A 17,500-nucleotide genomic window follows, 5' to 3' on the forward strand; every position below is an offset into this window, starting at 1 on the left:
GCACACGGCGCATCCTGGAGAGGACCCTGGACGATGGTACGGGTCGTCTAACCTCTGCCTGTCTGCTAATACCAACTCTAGAGACACCAACACATTCACTCACCAACTGCCAAAGAATTCCGGAACACTCACCACCTCCTAGAGTGTTTTATGTGGTGTTTACCTAGCAACAACAGTTTGATTGGCTAGAAAACGAGGCATCAAAATGTATGCATTTCTGGTGAATAAAGTCACCCTTGGCACTCTGGAAGGTTGACAATTTGGGCAACTTTATTCACCCTCAGCACTAAATGAGTTAAGGACAGGAGACATGCATGGCCCATGTCCATACAATACCAGAAGCTGACATTGAAAATGCTGTAGAATACAATACAAGTTATGATCAAAATGTGTCAGATGTTATAGCCCACCATAATTGTCATTGAGTAGACCACAGCGGAGGTGAATGGATAGAAGGTAGAAGGATGGATAGAAGGTAGGAGGTAGATGGTAGAAGTGTGACCCCTGTCCCCTCTGTCCTGCAGTGCCCGGCCCCCCAGTCGGCATCCTGTTCCCTGAGGTCCGGACCACCTCTGTACGTCTCATCTGGCAGTCCCCCTCCCAACCGAACGGCATCATACTGGGTGAGTGACCAGGACACACACACACACACACACACACACACACACACACACACACACACACACACACACACAAGCACGTATTTATTGAGGCTTTTCTCTGACTCTGATGTCAATTTATCCCCCCCCCCCCAACCCCACAGCCTATCAGATCACCTACCGCCTCAACTCCACCAATAGCAACACAGCCACGGTGGACGTGTTGAACCCCAGCGCCCGCCAGTACACGGTGACGGGCCTGAAACCCGAGTCCGTCTACGTCTTCCGCATCACGGCTCAGACACGCAAGGGCTGGGGCGAGGCCGCCGAAGCCCTGGTGGTCACCACGGAGAAGAGAGGTAACCACTGAGACAGACATGCGCACCTTTACGCATGATGAAACCCTGACTGGCGAAAGCTTCTCATTGCGTGCGGAAACGTTTGTTCAAATAATAAAAGACGGCGGAGCGTGAGCGTGCGGCTTTCTGTTATTGTTTTTGCGAAGTTTAAACGTTACGTCACTGGAGGAGTTATAGCACTTAGCGAGCGGAGCCGGGATGATTGTTTACATGTGGTGAAAGTACAAGCAGGTGTGTGATGTCAGTGGTGACAGGATGTTGGAGGGCGTAACGCTGACTGTAGCCGGTCACTCGCCGAAAAAAAAAAAAAAAAAGGCAGCGCCTTTCAAGAGGCTATTTGATCTGTGGTTCTAGTACGCATGTCCTTGACGTTCGTTTACCATTCAGACTTAATTAGTGACGCTCTTCGGTACGGGATGAGGAATGTGTTTACCCTGATGTGATCTTGTTGTGTATACTTCGACAGAGAAACTTTTCAAAGCTGTCAAACCAAGAACATGCAGTTTTTATTTCCCTCCTCTCTCACGTCTTTCCCTTCTCTCTCCTCCCCCCTCTCTCCCTTCTCTGCCCCTCTCTCTCCGCCCCCCCCCAGCTCGCCCCCAGCCCACCAGCCGCCCCACCGTTCCTCAGGAGGACGTCCAGGCGCGCAGCGTGCTGTTGTCTTGGGAACCCGGCAGCGACGGCCTGTCCCCGGTCCGTTACTACACGGTCCAGCTGAGAGAACTCCCAGACAGCAACTGGACGGTCCACTCCGCCTCGGTCAACCACGAGGCCAGCTCCTACATCGTGGACAGGTACTGCACCCTACCTAGTGCCCTCCAACTCCAAACTTGACCCCTGACCCTAACCTTTACCTCCACACCAAGAGCCCCAAAATATGAATTACAGCCCTTGACCTTAAAATACCAAAAGCTGACATTGACAATGCTGTAGAATACCGCAGAATAAAACAGCCATGATCAAAATTCATCAGATGTTAATGTTGATAGTCTACCACAATTAGAATTGAATATATTTTATATTTTTAGGGATTCACATCGGTTGATATTTTCATTTTTGACCTAATGCTAACAACCCAGACAAAGAAACATACACTGCACAGTGACTCTGGTAGCGCTGGGATGAACATCGGATGAAGTGATGGCTACAGTGTGGTGTGTGGTGTGTATCTCCATGCTAGGTTGAAGCCCTTCACGTCCTACCAGTTCAGGGTCAAAGCCACCAACGACATCGGGGACAGTGAGTACAGCCAGGAGAGCGAAGCCATCACCACCCTGCAGGACGGTAAGAGACTAACAACCTTTGAAGTATTAATAATAATAATAATAATAATAATAATAATAATAATAATAATAATAATGCATTTATTTTGTATAGAGCTTTTCTCAATACTCAAAGACACTACATTTCATGTTGAGAACAAGAATAGATAGATCCAATAAAAATTTAAAAAAAAAAATCAAAGTCAGTAAAAAAAAACAATACAAATCGTTAAAGATTTTTTTAAATATATATATATATATATATATATATATTATTTTATTTTTTTGTTGATATTGTTTAAAAAGATTGGGCTTTGAGTATTCTGTTTCTACTCGTTTGTATGACACAGTCAGACGTCTGTTGTGGTGCCGTCTGCCAGTGATATGATCTCTTTAGTGTGGTGTTGTGGGTTTGTTTAAGCTGGAGGGGGTCCACCGTTTATTCCCTAGCACTGCTGTTCTAAACGCCCCCCCCCCCTGAATAGAATGTCAGGATGCGTTAAGTTATTGCGGCGGTGAGGACACTATTGGCAGCCGCAGACTAGGTGATGTCATGTTCGCCATCTGCGGTTGCCTAGAGACAGGGGGGGCAACAAGTGCACCCCTGGCAGAGAAGAACAAGCGTTAACTCACTCTAACCAAAGACACACTCCATCTTGAAATCATCGGGGTAGTCGTTTCTCTGACACGTTTAGTAACGGGTGACGTGTTTTCTACAGTTGCGTGTTTATGTCCCGTGAATACCACAGCTGTTATTTATTCTCAAGTGCAGCACATTTTCAGCTCCATTGAACTAATCGACCTCCACCACCAATCTTTATTTTCGTTTGTTTTTTCTGTTTGTTCCAGCCCCTGACGAAGCCCCCACAATCCTCTCTGTCACGCCACACACGACTACATCCGTGCTGATTCGCTGGCAGGTAAGAGGAGGCTGGGTGACCCTGGGTGTCTGTCTACCTGGAGTCAAATCCATCAAGCTGTCAATCACTGGGTGCTAATGAGAGGGCATGGGAGTGAACAGGGCTATACTTAGAGTGAGTGTATCAATCACACTAACGCTCTCTCACAGACACACACACACACACACACGCGTGCACACACACACGCACACACACACACACACATATATATACACATACACACACACAAACAGACACACACATAGACACACACACACAAACACACACCTGAATTAGCAGGTCCTATCTGGGAAATGGAGTGGCCCCAGGTTACCTCCCCCCTGGTTTCAGGGAGAGTCATCTAGGTGGTCATTATGGGATAAATCAACAAGGCTCTTTTCTCTTTCGTCTGGCTCCGTTGTCTCTTGTTTTACGACGGGGAAATTTCTCTGTGTGAGTGACTCACCTAGGGATGAGCTCAGACGCTGTGGGGATTTTTGAACCCTGTCTCTGTGTCTGTATCCTGTTGCACAGTGCAGGTATTGTGCCAGGTAAGGAAGGAGTAACTGTATGAGGGTGGTGGAAAGTCAAATTACAGGTGTGGCGTTCTGCAGGGATGTGGTGACAATAACAGACAGGGTTGACAGGTTCATGCTGAAAGGTGAAGGTAGGAGAATGAGAGAGAGACAGAGAGAGAGACAGAGAGAGAGAAAGAGAATGAGTTCACAGCAGGAACAAAGAGGTCTAAACTGGTTTTGAGATTACAGTAATCGCATGCAGATTTCTGGTAGACTTGTTCTAACTCTACTGGTCTGGTCTGGTCTAGATGTGTTCTAACTCTACTGGTCTCCTCCCCAGCCTCCCTCTGAGGAGCGGATCAACGGGATCCTACTGGGCTTCCGGATCCGGTACCGGGAGCTCCTCTACGACCGCCTCCGCAGCTTCTCGGTCCGGACCGTCAACAGTCCCTCCTCCGCCTGGGCCGAGCTCACCTGTGAGTCACAACGACAACATCCACACAACCTTCCTCCAACCAAACTACAACATTACTACAACCTTCCATCAACCTTCCATCCTACAACCAAACTACAACATTACTACAACTTTCCATCAACCTTCCATCCTACAACTAAACTACAACCAAACAACAACCCTCCAACAACCTTCCATCAACCTTCCATCCTACAACTAAACTACAACCAAACAACAACCCTCCAACAACCTTCCATCAACCTTCCATCCCACAACCAAACTACAACCAAACTACCCCGGCCCCTCTGCCCCTCAATCAAGTCATGTCCATGGAGTTCCCCTTACTGTTTAACTCCCTATAACTCCCTTCAGTGCAGTATCTCAGCCTGACACCTCACAGCAACCTGCTCCTTCTCCTAACCAGCACCCTGAACTGGTGTTCACTCATTCTGTTTCATGTGGGGCTGTTATGTTTCAATGCTGCTCTGTTATCTTTGATGTAGTTATTGTGGTTTTTGTTTAACTGCAGTTTGTCTGACTGTGGGTTTTTGCACTCTTTTGGAACGGTGGTGGTAGTGTGTGCTAACACAATAACCTGTCTCTTCTCTTTCCCTTTTCTCCCCCTCCCTCCCCCCCCCTATCCCTCTCTCTCTCTCTCTTATTGCGGACCTCACTCCTGCACTCATGTCTGATCCTTTAACCCTTGCCCTTACACATACAAACACACACACACACACACACACACACACACACACACACACACCCCTTCACAGCCCCCTACAGTATTCGGAACCTGAGCGAGTCCTCTCTCACCCAGTATGAACTGGACAGTAAGTCTCTCTACACACACACACACACACACACACATTAACTCATGAAGCAAACGGAAGTTAGATTAGAGAGTCTGTGAGCTTCCTGCATCTGTGTTGTGCCCAGCTTCATTGAGCCTGGTCCTGTCCTGTCCTGGCGCTCCCTGGCTCTCTGACAACACACTGGAGGAAAGGCAGGGTGAACAGAAAGTTCTGTAAATCAAACAGAGTCATTATCATAGGAGCTGTGTTTGCCTGCTCTGACAGTGAGCTGACACAGACCGCTGCTAAGGCTGTGATTCAAAGAAGCTGTCCGGAACGTCCAGTGTATAGGCCTGGGTCTCTTCTGAACGGGAACGGCTGGCCCGGTTTACCAGCTGGATGAGTCCATGTTTCTCTTCGGCTCGTGTATTTTCATTTATTTTAATAAGCGCTACAACACCAGATGGCCGCATATTTCCATACTTCCCAGCACTCAATAACACTTACACAATCACATCGCCTTGGACAGATTCTGATCGCGTAGACACATTTTTTTCTCACTAAATGAACAAACACGCTTTCGGGCAGGAATGTACAGTATTTGCGCGCGCCTTGTTCATGATGTTGATGTGGTTTGTTTGTGTGTTTGTTTGTTTGTTTGTTTGTTTGTTTGTTTTCCGCAGATCTGAGTAAACACAAACGCTACGAGATTCGCCTGAGCGTGTACAACGCGGTTGGCGAGGGGCCAACCAGCCCGCCACAGGAAGTGTTTGTCGGGGAGGCCGGTATGTACACACACACCGCCGGCGGTGTTTACTCCTGTCTCCTTCTCTTGTCCTTTCAATCAACACCTCCAAAGGGGACGAGTGAAAAGGAGGAGGAGAGGAATATATCTGACCACCCTGAAAGCGGAGGATTATTCTGTCTGCCAGTGTTGGTTTGGTAACGCTTTACAAGTTCATTCAGGCTTCAGTTTGAAGTTTGCTTTTGCTAAACCCCTTGTCGTGTCTTTGTGCTGTGTGAGTTGTAGAGCGATGTCCCTGTTCTCAGCTAACACTATCACTATCCACCCACACGCACCACAGAGACAATGACACGAAGCAGAGCAGGACAGAGGCAGTTATTCTAAATAAACTGCGGAATGTCTTCCTGTGACTGGAGTATTGTACTCATCTGAAAATACGGTGTCTTAGTGTTGTTAAACCTTTTGACTCCGGTTCCTCAGTGCCCACTGCCCCGCCCCAGAACGTGGCCATCCAGTCAGCAACTGCCACCCAGCTGGATGTGACCTGGGACCCCCCTCCATTGGACACTCAGAACGGGGACATTCAGGGGTACAAGGTGAGGGTCTCGCTGTTATCAAGTGACCCAGTCATAAAGGTGCCAGTGTACAGTTGGTGAATGAACGTAGTCAGCCTTCTGGATACCTCAGAGATGCTGTGGCTTCCTGAACCACAACACAACTCTCCCCTCAACTCATACAAGAGGATACAAGTGTCCAGATATCCCCCCTTTTCACTTGCTTATGTCAAAGCCTACATTCAATGTCTGTGTACAGTAGTATGGGTTTGATTTGCTCTTTGACAACAGTGAGTTAATATGTGGACATCTTAACAGTCTCTCCTAAAGACCTCTTCACCCCCACTACCCCACTGTACAAGTTTCTCTCCTGTTAATAATAAAAAGAAATCCTTCTTTGAGCATTGTGACTGCCAATGGCCCCTGGTCTGAGCATTGATTACTTTATCTTATGATGACTAATGGATAGATGATCCTCTGTGGCTCAAATGTATGTAAGTCGTTTTGGATAAAGGCGTCTGCTAAATGCCTGAAATGTGAAATGTGAAAATGTGGCACCTTCTCTCTCTTCCCAGGTGTACTTCTGGGAGTTCCAGCGTAAGAATGAGACAGAGAGACTGCGAACCCTGTTCCTGCCTGAAGGGGGGGTCAAACTGAAGAACCTAACGGGGTACACCACCTACATGATCAGCGTGGCCCCCTTCAACGCTGCCGGGGATGGACCCCGCAGCCCCCCAACCAGGGGACGCACCCAGCAAGCTGGTAAGGGACACACCGCTCAGAGCAGTCAGTGACACAAACACACACACACACACGCAGACATGCACGCACGCATGCACACACACACACACACTGAACACTGACACACACTGGACACACACACACACACGTAGACACAGACACACACACAATTTCCAGGAATTAAAGTAAATGTAATGAGTCAAACTCGAAATCTCCTGGAATGTTCGGTGGGGGCGGGGGGATGGGGGGGGGGGAATTTATCTGTGAGCTTTTATACGGAGCTCCAAATCATTCCTGTCAACACGCCAGGAAATGCTTAGAACCGCACAAAGTCAGCATCAGTTCCCAATCAATGGTCTCTTTCAAATTCGTCTTGACTCATCTGGAGGCACCGCAGTGTTATTGGAATACGAGACGGTATGAAAATATTAAGAGGGACTCTTTTCTTTCCCTTTTCTTTGTCTTTTTTTGTTTGTTTCAAAGCTCCTGTGGTTCTCTTGGACATATTTATCCTTTGGCTCAGTGTCACTGAATAGCACTGGAGGACAGTTGCCAGATTGTTTTCCCCCCTCAAAAGATGATTTGTCCCCCTCCACAGACACACACACACGCATACACACACTCACACACACACACACACACACACACACACCCACCACACACACGCACACACACACACACACACACACACACACACACACCCTCCTCTCTGTACAGTCAGCCAGTGAGCAATGTGTTTCTCATCCTATGTGTGATTTTCTGTGTTTAATATCACCAAAGAGGGGGTGGGTGAAACTGTCGAAACAAGGGTGGAAGTGTGGTAGCCATCTTGGCTCGTCCTGCACACTGCTGCCATAACGACGGAAGTGATATGACAAGCTGGCTGAGGAGAGGGGGGAAGAGAAGAGGGAAGGGGGCAAGAGGAGAGGAGAGAGATACACAAGAAGACTGATAGCAGGACGTCCTTACACAAAGGCCTCTGTGTGTTCCGAGGATTTCAGAGAACCTTGCCCAACAACTTAAGCGAGAACAGGGTAGCAGTGTTTCTATTACTGTACTGTCACAAGCTGCTGTATCAGAACAGGAGCCGGAGGGTTCGGCGGCTGTGGAAACAACAACCTGGGGATATCTGACATTAGGTCGAGATAGGAGCGTGATCAACCAAATATGTTTCGCGGCTTTGATTGATGGCGGTCGCAGTCTTTAGAATCCTTTCCACCGGCCTGGCAGAGGGCCAATGTCACACTGCCAGTAACCTCGTCCCCAGGTTATTGTGCACAGCGCATATACGCCTGGAATAGCAACGACTCAAACCTGGCCTTAGTGGGAGTGAATTGACTGAGTAAAATAGTTGTTATTATTTGATTTCAGCGAATCTACGGTCTTTCTATTTGGCTTAATGAAGGCCAAGTTTGACGCGTTGCTCCGCCAGACCTTTCGCGCATTCAGGGCGGAAGTGTCTGGGAACGAGACGACACTGTCACGTCCACAGTGTGTGAGGAAAAGCCTTCATTTTCTAGATATCCAACTTCACTGACCATCCTCCACATGTCCCTATCCTGACCTTTGACCTTTGACCTCTGCTCCAGCCCCCAGTGCTCCCAGCTTCATCCACTTCAGTGAGCTGACCACCACCTCCGTCAACGTGTCCTGGGGGGAGCCCACCTACCCCAACGGCATAATTGAGGGGTACCGGCTGATCTACGAGCCCTGCACCCCCGTCGACGGTAAGCCCTGCTCCCTCCCTCCCACCTCACCCCTGACCCCTCTCGATCAGGGGAGGCTGGCGGAGGTAGAAATCGGAGGACGGGGTTCATTGTAATGCATGGAATAGAATGACGAACAGTATCAGACACGTGTCAAACACAGCCCATGCGTTACAATTAACCCCCGTCCTCCGATTTCTACCTCCGCCAGCCTCCCCTGCTCTAGACAGCCTGTCACTAGTTATCCCTTAACATACCAAACAACATCTATTCACCTAGTTTCAACCTACCGACAATCTCCTCAGAAAAATATCCTAAAAATATGAATGTATCTACTTTACTGTATGACCCAGAAAGAGAAGAAGAAGTGAACCTGAACTAATGCTAATGTGTGTTGTGAGTGTGTGTCTGTGTGTTGTTGTTGTTGTTTGTTTGTCGTTGTTGTTGAGTGTGTCGTTGCCAGCCAGGGGTTTGAGACCCGCTCTAAACGCCGTGTGTTTGTCTAGAATCTTCCGTGGCGTGTGCCGACTGTCTTCACTCCCCCTCCCCCCCAGGCGTCAGTAAGATAGTGACGGTGGACGTGAAGGGCACCGCCGCCTTCTGGATGAAGGTCAAGGACCTGGCCGACGGGGTCACCTACAACTTCCGCATCCGGGCCAAGACGTTCACGTACGGGCCGGAGGTGGAGGCCAACATCACCACAGGGCCCGGAGAAGGTCCGTCCGCCTGACGTTCTGTCTGTCTGTCTGTCTGACATTCTGTCTGTCTGTCCTTAAATATGTGTTAATATGTGTCTGGAAATATGTGTTAATATGTGTCTGGAAATATGTGTTAATATGTGTCTGGATGGACCCTCTCAAGCCTGTTCCTAACTGTTCTCTCCCTCCCCTGGTCCCCAGGCGCCCCGGGCCCCCCTGGAGAACCCTTCATCTCCCGTTACGGGTCGGCCCTCACCATCCACTGGGCCAGCGGGGACCCCGGTCGCTCGCCCATCACACGCTACGTCATAGAGGCCAGACCCTCAGGTCCGCCTCGCACCCGACACACACCTGACACACACCCGACACACACCCGACACACACCTGACACACACGTACCCCTGACACACACCTGACAAATGGACACTTTACACACACCTGACACACACACACACAAACTTGACACACACCTCACACACACACAGACACTTGACACACACGGACACTTCCAGAATAACTCCTAGCTCTCACATGTTTCTCAGTCTCTAATGTGTGGTTAGCCTAGCGGATGTTTTGCGAGGCACTGACATGATGAAGCACAGGGCCAGTATTGTTGAACAGATGCTACGTTGCCAGCGTGCTGTTCACCAGTCCTTTAATGGGGGTATTGATTGTGGTGCAGCCACCGAGACAGCTAGCCTCAGGTTTCAGCCGTGATTGACAGGTCCTCTGGGGGGAAGAGGGGATGATGGACGAGGGGGAAGCACAGAGGGAGGGAGGGAGGGAGGGATGGATTACACCACTGGAGGATGGAGGGATGGAATGGGTCTGGACTTTTGGGGGACGTTGAGCCCCAGATGTGAGAGTGGTAGGGGTGTGGCTTACACACCAATCCCAGGAGGATGACCAGGATGCCCATATCACTCCCAACACACACACACACACACACGCACACACACAGACACACACACACACACACACACACACACACCTATGTGCGCACACACACACACACACACACACACACACACCTATGTGCACACACACACACACACACACACCTTCCCTCTTGTCCCATCCAGATGCCTGGGGCTACTTGACACCCCCCCAATATCCTGCCCCTGACCAGTGGTCCTGTCTCTAACCACCTGAGACCTCCCCTCTCACACTTCCCTCCTGAAGTAGCCTGCACTCCTCCTGAACTCTGCTGTTTGCCTGGGTTTTAATGAGCCTATTAAAGGCGTCACAACCCAGAGAAGATTTAAGATGATGACATTATGAGCACTAAGTCGTTATGGATTCTAGCAGCTTTTTACAAACATAAAAGCAGCTCTTGTGAATCACCTTCCACCAGAGTAAAGAGTGCCGTAACGTTGATGAAAGCAGTAACATTGATGAGTTATGGGATGTTTTCAGTTGAGTGAATTACCTCAGGGCAGAGCCTCACGGTGTTTTTATATCACGCCACATTCGAAAACAGGTTTTTATAATGATGTATTGATGAGTTTCAATCTGGTTTTCCCACTTTGTTTGTTATGTGTTGACTGTGACTCATCCTGTCACACCCTGTCCTTCTTCTCCGCTCTGACACAGATGAGGGCTTGTGGGATATCTTGATCAAGGACATCCCGAAGGAAGTGACATCATACACGTTCAATATGGACCTCCTGAGGCAAGGCGTCAGTTATGACTTCCGGGTCATAGGGGTCAACGACTATGGCTACGGAACGCCCAGCCCTCCCTCACCCTCCATATCAGGTGAGATACGGTTATTAGTTATGGTTATTAGTTATGGTTATTAGTTATGGTTATGGTTAACAGTTATGAACATAATCAAGCGTCCTGACTGCACACTAGTCTATAATGAAAATATCTTACAATTTCATTGAATTATCATTAAATTGATAATCATTAATAATCATTAAATTGTATTATCATTATAGTAATGGAAAAATAAAATTGTGTGACGACATCCTTGTAGAAATGCTCCCTTTTCTTGTTATGTTTAGTCCAACGGTTCATAACAATTGTCCCTGTTTCTCCTCCAGCCCAAAAGGTGGCGCCGTTCTATGAAGAGTGGTGGTTCCTGGTGGTGGTGGCCCTGGTGGGCCTCATCTTCATCCTCTTGCTGGTCTTCATCCTCATCATCAGAGGACAGAGCAAGAAGTATGCCAAGAAGTCAGACTCAGGTGAGCAGAGAGGAGGATGACCCCAGCATGACCTAACCCTTGCACCCCACTGTCCCTCGTAGGGTCCTGTCCGTCTGCAGGAGGGTCTATTTCTATTCCTCACTCTGGCCTATTTGGGAGAGAGAGAGAGATAACGATAGAGAGAGAGGAGTAGAGAGATAGAGAGAGAGGAGTAGAGAGATAGAGAGAGAGAGATAGAGAGAGGGTTCACAGCAGGGACAATGAGGTCTAAATTGGTTTGGAGACAAAGTGCATATTTCTGGTAGATGTGGTCTAATTCGACCGGTCAGAGAGAGAGAGAGAGGGAGAGGGGAGAGAGAGAGAGAGGGAGGAATAAAGAGGGGAGAGAGAGAGAGGGAGGGATAAAGAGGGAGAGGGAGAGAGAGAGGGAGGGACAAAGAGGGAGAGGGGGGAGAGAGAGACAGACAGAGACAGAGGAGGAGCAGGGGGGCCTAGTTTAGCAGGCAGATCAGCTATGACATCAGTGTGTATTTCCTGCACTCAGCGTTTCTGTGCCTACTGTGTGTGTTAGTGCCAATGAACAGGGTTTCTGAGCCGTGTGTGTGTGTGTATGTATGTGTGTGTGTGTTAGTGCCAGGGAAGGGCATCCCGCGGGTCACTGCCCATGTTTCTGACTGAGAGAGGAAACACAAGAGGCCCCTTCTCACTTCCACACAAAAGAGACTTTCAATTCACAGCCTCCTTTCCATCCTCCCATACCCCCCCCCCCCACACACACACCCATTGCACTGGCCTGTTACACTGCTATGTGTTTGCATAACCACTGATTCGCCCCAACTGCCCCTGGACCAGTCCACTATGTCATGGGGGGCGGGGGGGGGGGGGGGGGGGGGGGGTTGATAGGAGGTCTGCTAATGAACCAACCTGGGGAGAGGCTGGGGTCAGAGGAACAACACAAATCAATGTTAGATCACAATCTCTAGAGTGTCTCCTCCTCAAGAGATATTGCTGTGGGTTCAGCTGATTGTTGACCTAGGCTGTGGGGGGTTCTGTCGGGGTCAAACGTTGTGTTTTTGTTCAGTCTTGTTGCACGAAGCGTCAATGTTTACATAGAGAATAGCAGATATGCATGTACTGTATACTGTTGCTGTGGTGGAATGTCCACACAATCTCTCATAGTATGTCATTCAGTAACCATTGACATTCATTCTGTTGTTATACAACTCATTCAGTGTTGTTTCTGTAATGGTTGTACAAGTGCATAACATACAAAACAACTGTACATACCAGGGGGAGGCTGGTGTGGGTAGAAATCGGAGGACGGGCTCACTGTAATGCACGGAATGGAATAAAGAATGGTATCAAACTAATGCATGAAATGGAACACACACACACGTGTTTGATACCATTCCTTATTCCGTTCCGTGCATTACAATGAGCCCGACCTCCGATTTCCTACCTCCGCCAGCCTCCCTCTGGTACCATCCATTATTACTGCATGACCTCCAGCCGTCCTCTTCTCCGTGTGACTAACTGGCGCCTGCCCCCGACCTGTGGTCACACAGTGTCTCTGTCTCCCTACGTCTCCCCAGGGAACAACTCCAACTGCAACGCCCTGACCCACGGGGACATGGTCAGCCTGGACGAGGGCCGATTCCCCGCCCTGGAGCTCAACAACCGACGCCTGTCCGTCAAGAACTCCTTCTGCCGCAAGAACGGCGTCTACACCAGGTACGGGACAGACCCCCAAAGAAATGCCTTTTTGAAAGAATTTGAATGAATAATAAGAAGAAGAATGTATTTATTTCGTATTGTGCTTTTCTCAGTACTCAATGACACTAAATACATCCATTACACACCCCCAAAAGCCTTGAATCAACTTAATTCATAAATGTATGAATGAAATCATAATGCATATAAAATGAAAATGCTATAAATTGTGGTGATGTGATGAGTTTTGGAGACCTGTGTTTAGGAGCCTGTGTGGTTCCGTTTCGGTGTCAGTATTGAGAAATCATGACCTCATGCTTGGAGGAGTCAGAACTTTCCAGAAAGACTTGTATTACACCATGTCATACTCCTATGAAAGCCCCGTTTCCACTGTAAAACCGTGTACAGAAGAGACAGGCTTTTCTTTCCTCTCGTATGGCCGTTTACTCACTCAGACCTCAGCTTTCTAAGCGCTCCAGCTTGTTGGGGTCGCGACCTCGTCTCCACCAATCACAGTGACTGGCACCTTGGCTCCACTACTCTGATTGGCAGCACACCAGATCCATCGAAGGGACTGAATATACATTATGTCACTATAATGAATCCATCACCTATAATATTTCCCAGGATTTTATTAACCATGTGTATTCATATAAATGGTTGTGTTAGCATAACTCAGGAGTGAGTTTGTGTTCCTTCGTTTGGCAGTGTGTGTGTGTGTTGTCATGGTGTGTGTTGTGTTGTCATGGTGTGTGTAGCATGAGGGAGGCAGGGAGATGCCAGTTGAGGTAAACTCACCCCCACCAGTCCACAGCTGGGGAGGCAGGTGTCCTCTGATGCTCTGCCCAGGGGAATTAGCACCCCGTCCTTGATCCCCAGATCCTCTACTGTGTGTGTGTGTGTGTGTGTGTGTGTGTGTGTGTGTGTGTGTGTGTGTGTCTTTGTCTATGTCTATGACTATGTGTGTGTGTGTGCCTGCCTGCGTGCCTGCGTGTGTGCACACTTGTGTTTGCCTCTGTGTGTTTGTGCGCATGAGTGTGTGTCTGTGTGTGACCTTGGGGAAGCATCAAAGGTGCCCAGGTCTTTGAGGAGCGGCCAGGTAACCTCCCCCCTCTCCTCCAGGTTTGGGCCAGGAGGGGGTCAGAGGAATGCACAGATGCACCTCCCTACTCTTTGAACTCTCCCCACTCACAGCTGAGGTGTAGGGAAGAGAACCTCCCTGGAGTTCACTATCAGATCCATCCTCTGCCTCGTACTGTTCTCAGAAAACAACATGGCAGGGACGTTCCAAAAATCCATAATCTTGCTGCAAGGCTGAATAGATCAAATGATGAAATGCTCAATAGATGAAATGTTTTCTTTGTGGTGTATTTCACTCATATGAGAGTGTTGCTTTTTTCCACACAACATTACCTCAGCAGTTTGTGTGAAGTCGTGCTAGTATTCACAGTCCGGGGCAGGGTTGAGCCTTGTGGGTGAATGGTATTCTCACCCTTCACTTCCATAGACTTCATAGAACAGATCCTACAGTTGAAGTGTTTCTTACTGTGAACAAGAGAGGAGGACACACACGCTGTGTGTGTGTGTGTGTGTGTGTGTGTGTGTGTGTGTGTGTGTGTGTGTGTGTGTGTGTGTGTGTGTGCGTGCGTGCATGTGTGTGTGCCTACTTGTGCGTGTGTGTGTGTGTGTGTGTGTGTGTGTGTGTGTATTATCCTCAGTGATAATTCCCCTTTGGGCTGGGGGGAGCAGGATGATGATATGCAGAGTGAGCCAGTGAGTGAGTGAGTTAACTCACTATAAACACTCCAAGACTCTGGAACCCTGAACGATACAGACATTCTAATGACTCCCTGTAGGCTGAGACGGGGCTGGCGGGGGGAGGGGGGGTTGATAGCGGGGGGAGAGTGGAGTGGATTTCAGCCCCCTGGCATCCATTATTTATTCAACCCCCCTTTTCCAAGGCTGTATTTTGGGGATAAAGGGATGAAGAGGGTTCTTGGTCTCTCTTGGCTGGAGAGCTTATTAATAATTCACACCTCACCCACTAAGCAGTTTTTGAGAGAGAGAGAGAGGGAGGGGGAGAGAGAGGGAGAAAGACAGAGAGAGAGAGAAAGAGAGGGGATGAGAGGGGGAGGGAGAGAGAGAGAGATCAGAGAGAGAGAGATCCAAGAGAGAGAGAGATCCAAGAGGGAGGGAGGAGAGGCAGGGTTTAGTACTGTTGCGCTGAGCTTCCTCTGCATTTTTAAACAGGCACTTTATCATTGTCTCCCTGAGGGCTCCCAGAGACATTTCTTCAGCCTTGTGCTTGGCTGGTCAGGGCGAGCCGTCCCAAGGACAGCCAGCTGAGGAATTCAGAGGCTTTCAGAGGTTGTGTAGAGTCGATAAGACCCAGGAACCGGACCGTAGAGGCACGGTAGAGAGTCTGTGATGACATGTAGTAGTCTCGTTCCCAGACACTTCTTGCCCAAATGCTCCAAAGGTCTATTGGACCAACGCGTCAAACTTGGCCTTCATTAAGCCAATGGAAAGGCTGTTGAAAAAGGATGGCGCATAGCCATTGGCTTTACTTTGCGTTGATCATCTCCCACAGCACAACCCCCCCCCCTCCCCCCCCCCCCCCCCAGTGCTTTCACACCACATGTTTCTGATTGGGAGCTACGCCTCGCAGCCGTGTGATTTGCTGAAATCAAATAACAACAAATACTTTACTCAGTAGATCCACTCCCACTAAGGCCAGGTTTGAGTCATTGTTATTCCAGGCTCATATGCGCTAGCCTGGGGACAAGGTTAGGACATTTAGTGTGGTGACTCTTATCTGACTGACGTAGGCAACATGTCTGTGTCCGTTAGGGGAGAGGATGTTGTGGGATGGTAGCAGATAGCAGGCGGTGTTCCTCTGCTCTGGTCTGGCTTCTCTCTCTCTCTCTCCACCGTCACAGATTATTAGGCTCCTAGAAGACGGAGGCCAACGTTGTCCAGACGTCAGGAGGAGACAGGGAGGAGATTGTGTGTGTGTGTGTGTGTGTGTGTGTGTGTGTGTGTGTGTGTGTGTGTGGGGGGGGGGGGCGGGGGACGACAGATAGGTTTGACCCAGCTCAACCTAAGATGGTGGTTATCTGTGGGAGTGAGGCTGGAGGTGTGTGCTCACTATCAACCTGGCCTGTCAGCAAGGTCAGTCTGAACACTAGACGGGCCAGGATCACCTCGTTCTCCAACCAGTCATCTAGAACATCAGAACGTTAGAACTGTTGACTGTTGACATTTGAATTCAAATATCAATATTCTATAATATCAGTCCGTTGCACTGTATGTGTTTCCATTCCGCACTGGATTAAATGGATTAAATCTAACCTAATTATAATTTCTTAAAGTGATTGGACATCATTGAATTACAGCTAACGAGCTCTCTTACTGATTTCCCTGAAGCAGGTTGAGGTACCAAAGTTCAAATGTGTCAACGCCGTGCTGATCAGGTCCCCGCCTCCCTAACGCTTCTCTCAGGAACGTTGAACTTGGACTGCAGTGTTGTTTTGGGAGTGTGGCTGACTATAAACGGATTTATATGGGGCTGGAAAATACTTATGCAAATGGTTGGTTTTGGACGGTAGTGGAGCTGCAGTCTCTACTGTAGCTGCTTCACTGGCTCCAGTGACAGTGTAGCCTGGAGGAGACTGTCTTAGCCAAGCCAGGACTGGGCCAAACCCGAGCCCAACCAGAGAAAACAGATGTCTGATTGTTTAACAAGGACGGAGAGGGGGGGAGGGGACAGTGGAAAGTACTGGAGTGTATACAGAGACCGAAGCCATCTTTTTTTTCTCTCTCAGATGTGTTTTAACGAGTCCCTGAGTGGAGAGCTGTTTTGAGGGCATCACCTATCCCCACACCCCGCCTCCCCCCTCCTCAACAGGAGTACGACCTCCCCTCCCCTCCCCTGCCCTCCCCTCCCCTCGACCCTGCCCTCCTCTCCATCCCTCTCCCTCCTCTTACACATATCTCACTCAATACTCATAAATCGCGCCCTTATAAACTTCATATTTATTTATGACTGAAAGGTTCCTAAGTGTCACTTTGCAAGACTGTCGACTCGTAATAGCACCTCTTGATTCATAACCGTGTTGATAACCTTTTCACGAGCTCCAAACCTGAGCCTCTCCCGTTTCGGCTGAGCGTGGCTGAGTGCAGTGTGCAGTCAACAGAGGTCCACAAGGCCTCAATTTATGGCAGAGAGTCACAAGGCCCCAGTACCGGCCCATTCCACAGCCCACATAGTGTGTTTAATCAGAGGGAATAATTCATTCCAGGGGAGACTGCAGG

At 49.0% G+C, this 17,500-nt stretch overlaps 1 protein-coding gene across 1 annotated transcript in view; it reads left to right on the forward strand.

Moving 5' to 3' along the window:
• The window catches only part of sdk2b (sidekick cell adhesion molecule 2b), a gene marked incomplete at its 3' end in the record, with an annotated part of 42,028 nt that overhangs the window by 15,663 nt on the left and 8,865 nt on the right, over positions 1–17,500 (forward strand). The window contains exons 17-33 of the mRNA XM_083687592.1: positions 3–36; positions 525–623; positions 764–958; positions 1,551–1,752; positions 2,139–2,242; positions 3,070–3,140; positions 3,978–4,113; positions 4,865–4,921; positions 5,566–5,667; positions 6,108–6,223; positions 6,757–6,943; positions 8,512–8,649; positions 9,135–9,344; positions 9,528–9,653; positions 10,920–11,084; positions 11,375–11,515; positions 13,069–13,207. Of these exons, the coding sequence (XP_083543718.1) occupies positions 3–36; positions 525–623; positions 764–958; positions 1,551–1,752; positions 2,139–2,242; positions 3,070–3,140; positions 3,978–4,113; positions 4,865–4,921; positions 5,566–5,667; positions 6,108–6,223; positions 6,757–6,943; positions 8,512–8,649; positions 9,135–9,344; positions 9,528–9,653; positions 10,920–11,084; positions 11,375–11,515; positions 13,069–13,207 (2,222 nt within the window). The remainder of the gene's footprint in view (positions 1–2; positions 37–524; positions 624–763; positions 959–1,550; positions 1,753–2,138; positions 2,243–3,069; positions 3,141–3,977; positions 4,114–4,864; positions 4,922–5,565; positions 5,668–6,107; positions 6,224–6,756; positions 6,944–8,511; positions 8,650–9,134; positions 9,345–9,527; positions 9,654–10,919; positions 11,085–11,374; positions 11,516–13,068; positions 13,208–17,500) is intronic.

The sequence above is a fragment of the Argentina silus genome (genome assembly GCF_951799395.1).
Source record: "Argentina silus genome assembly, chromosome: 16".
NCBI lineage: Eukaryota > Metazoa > Chordata > Actinopteri > Argentiniformes > Argentinidae > Argentina > Argentina silus.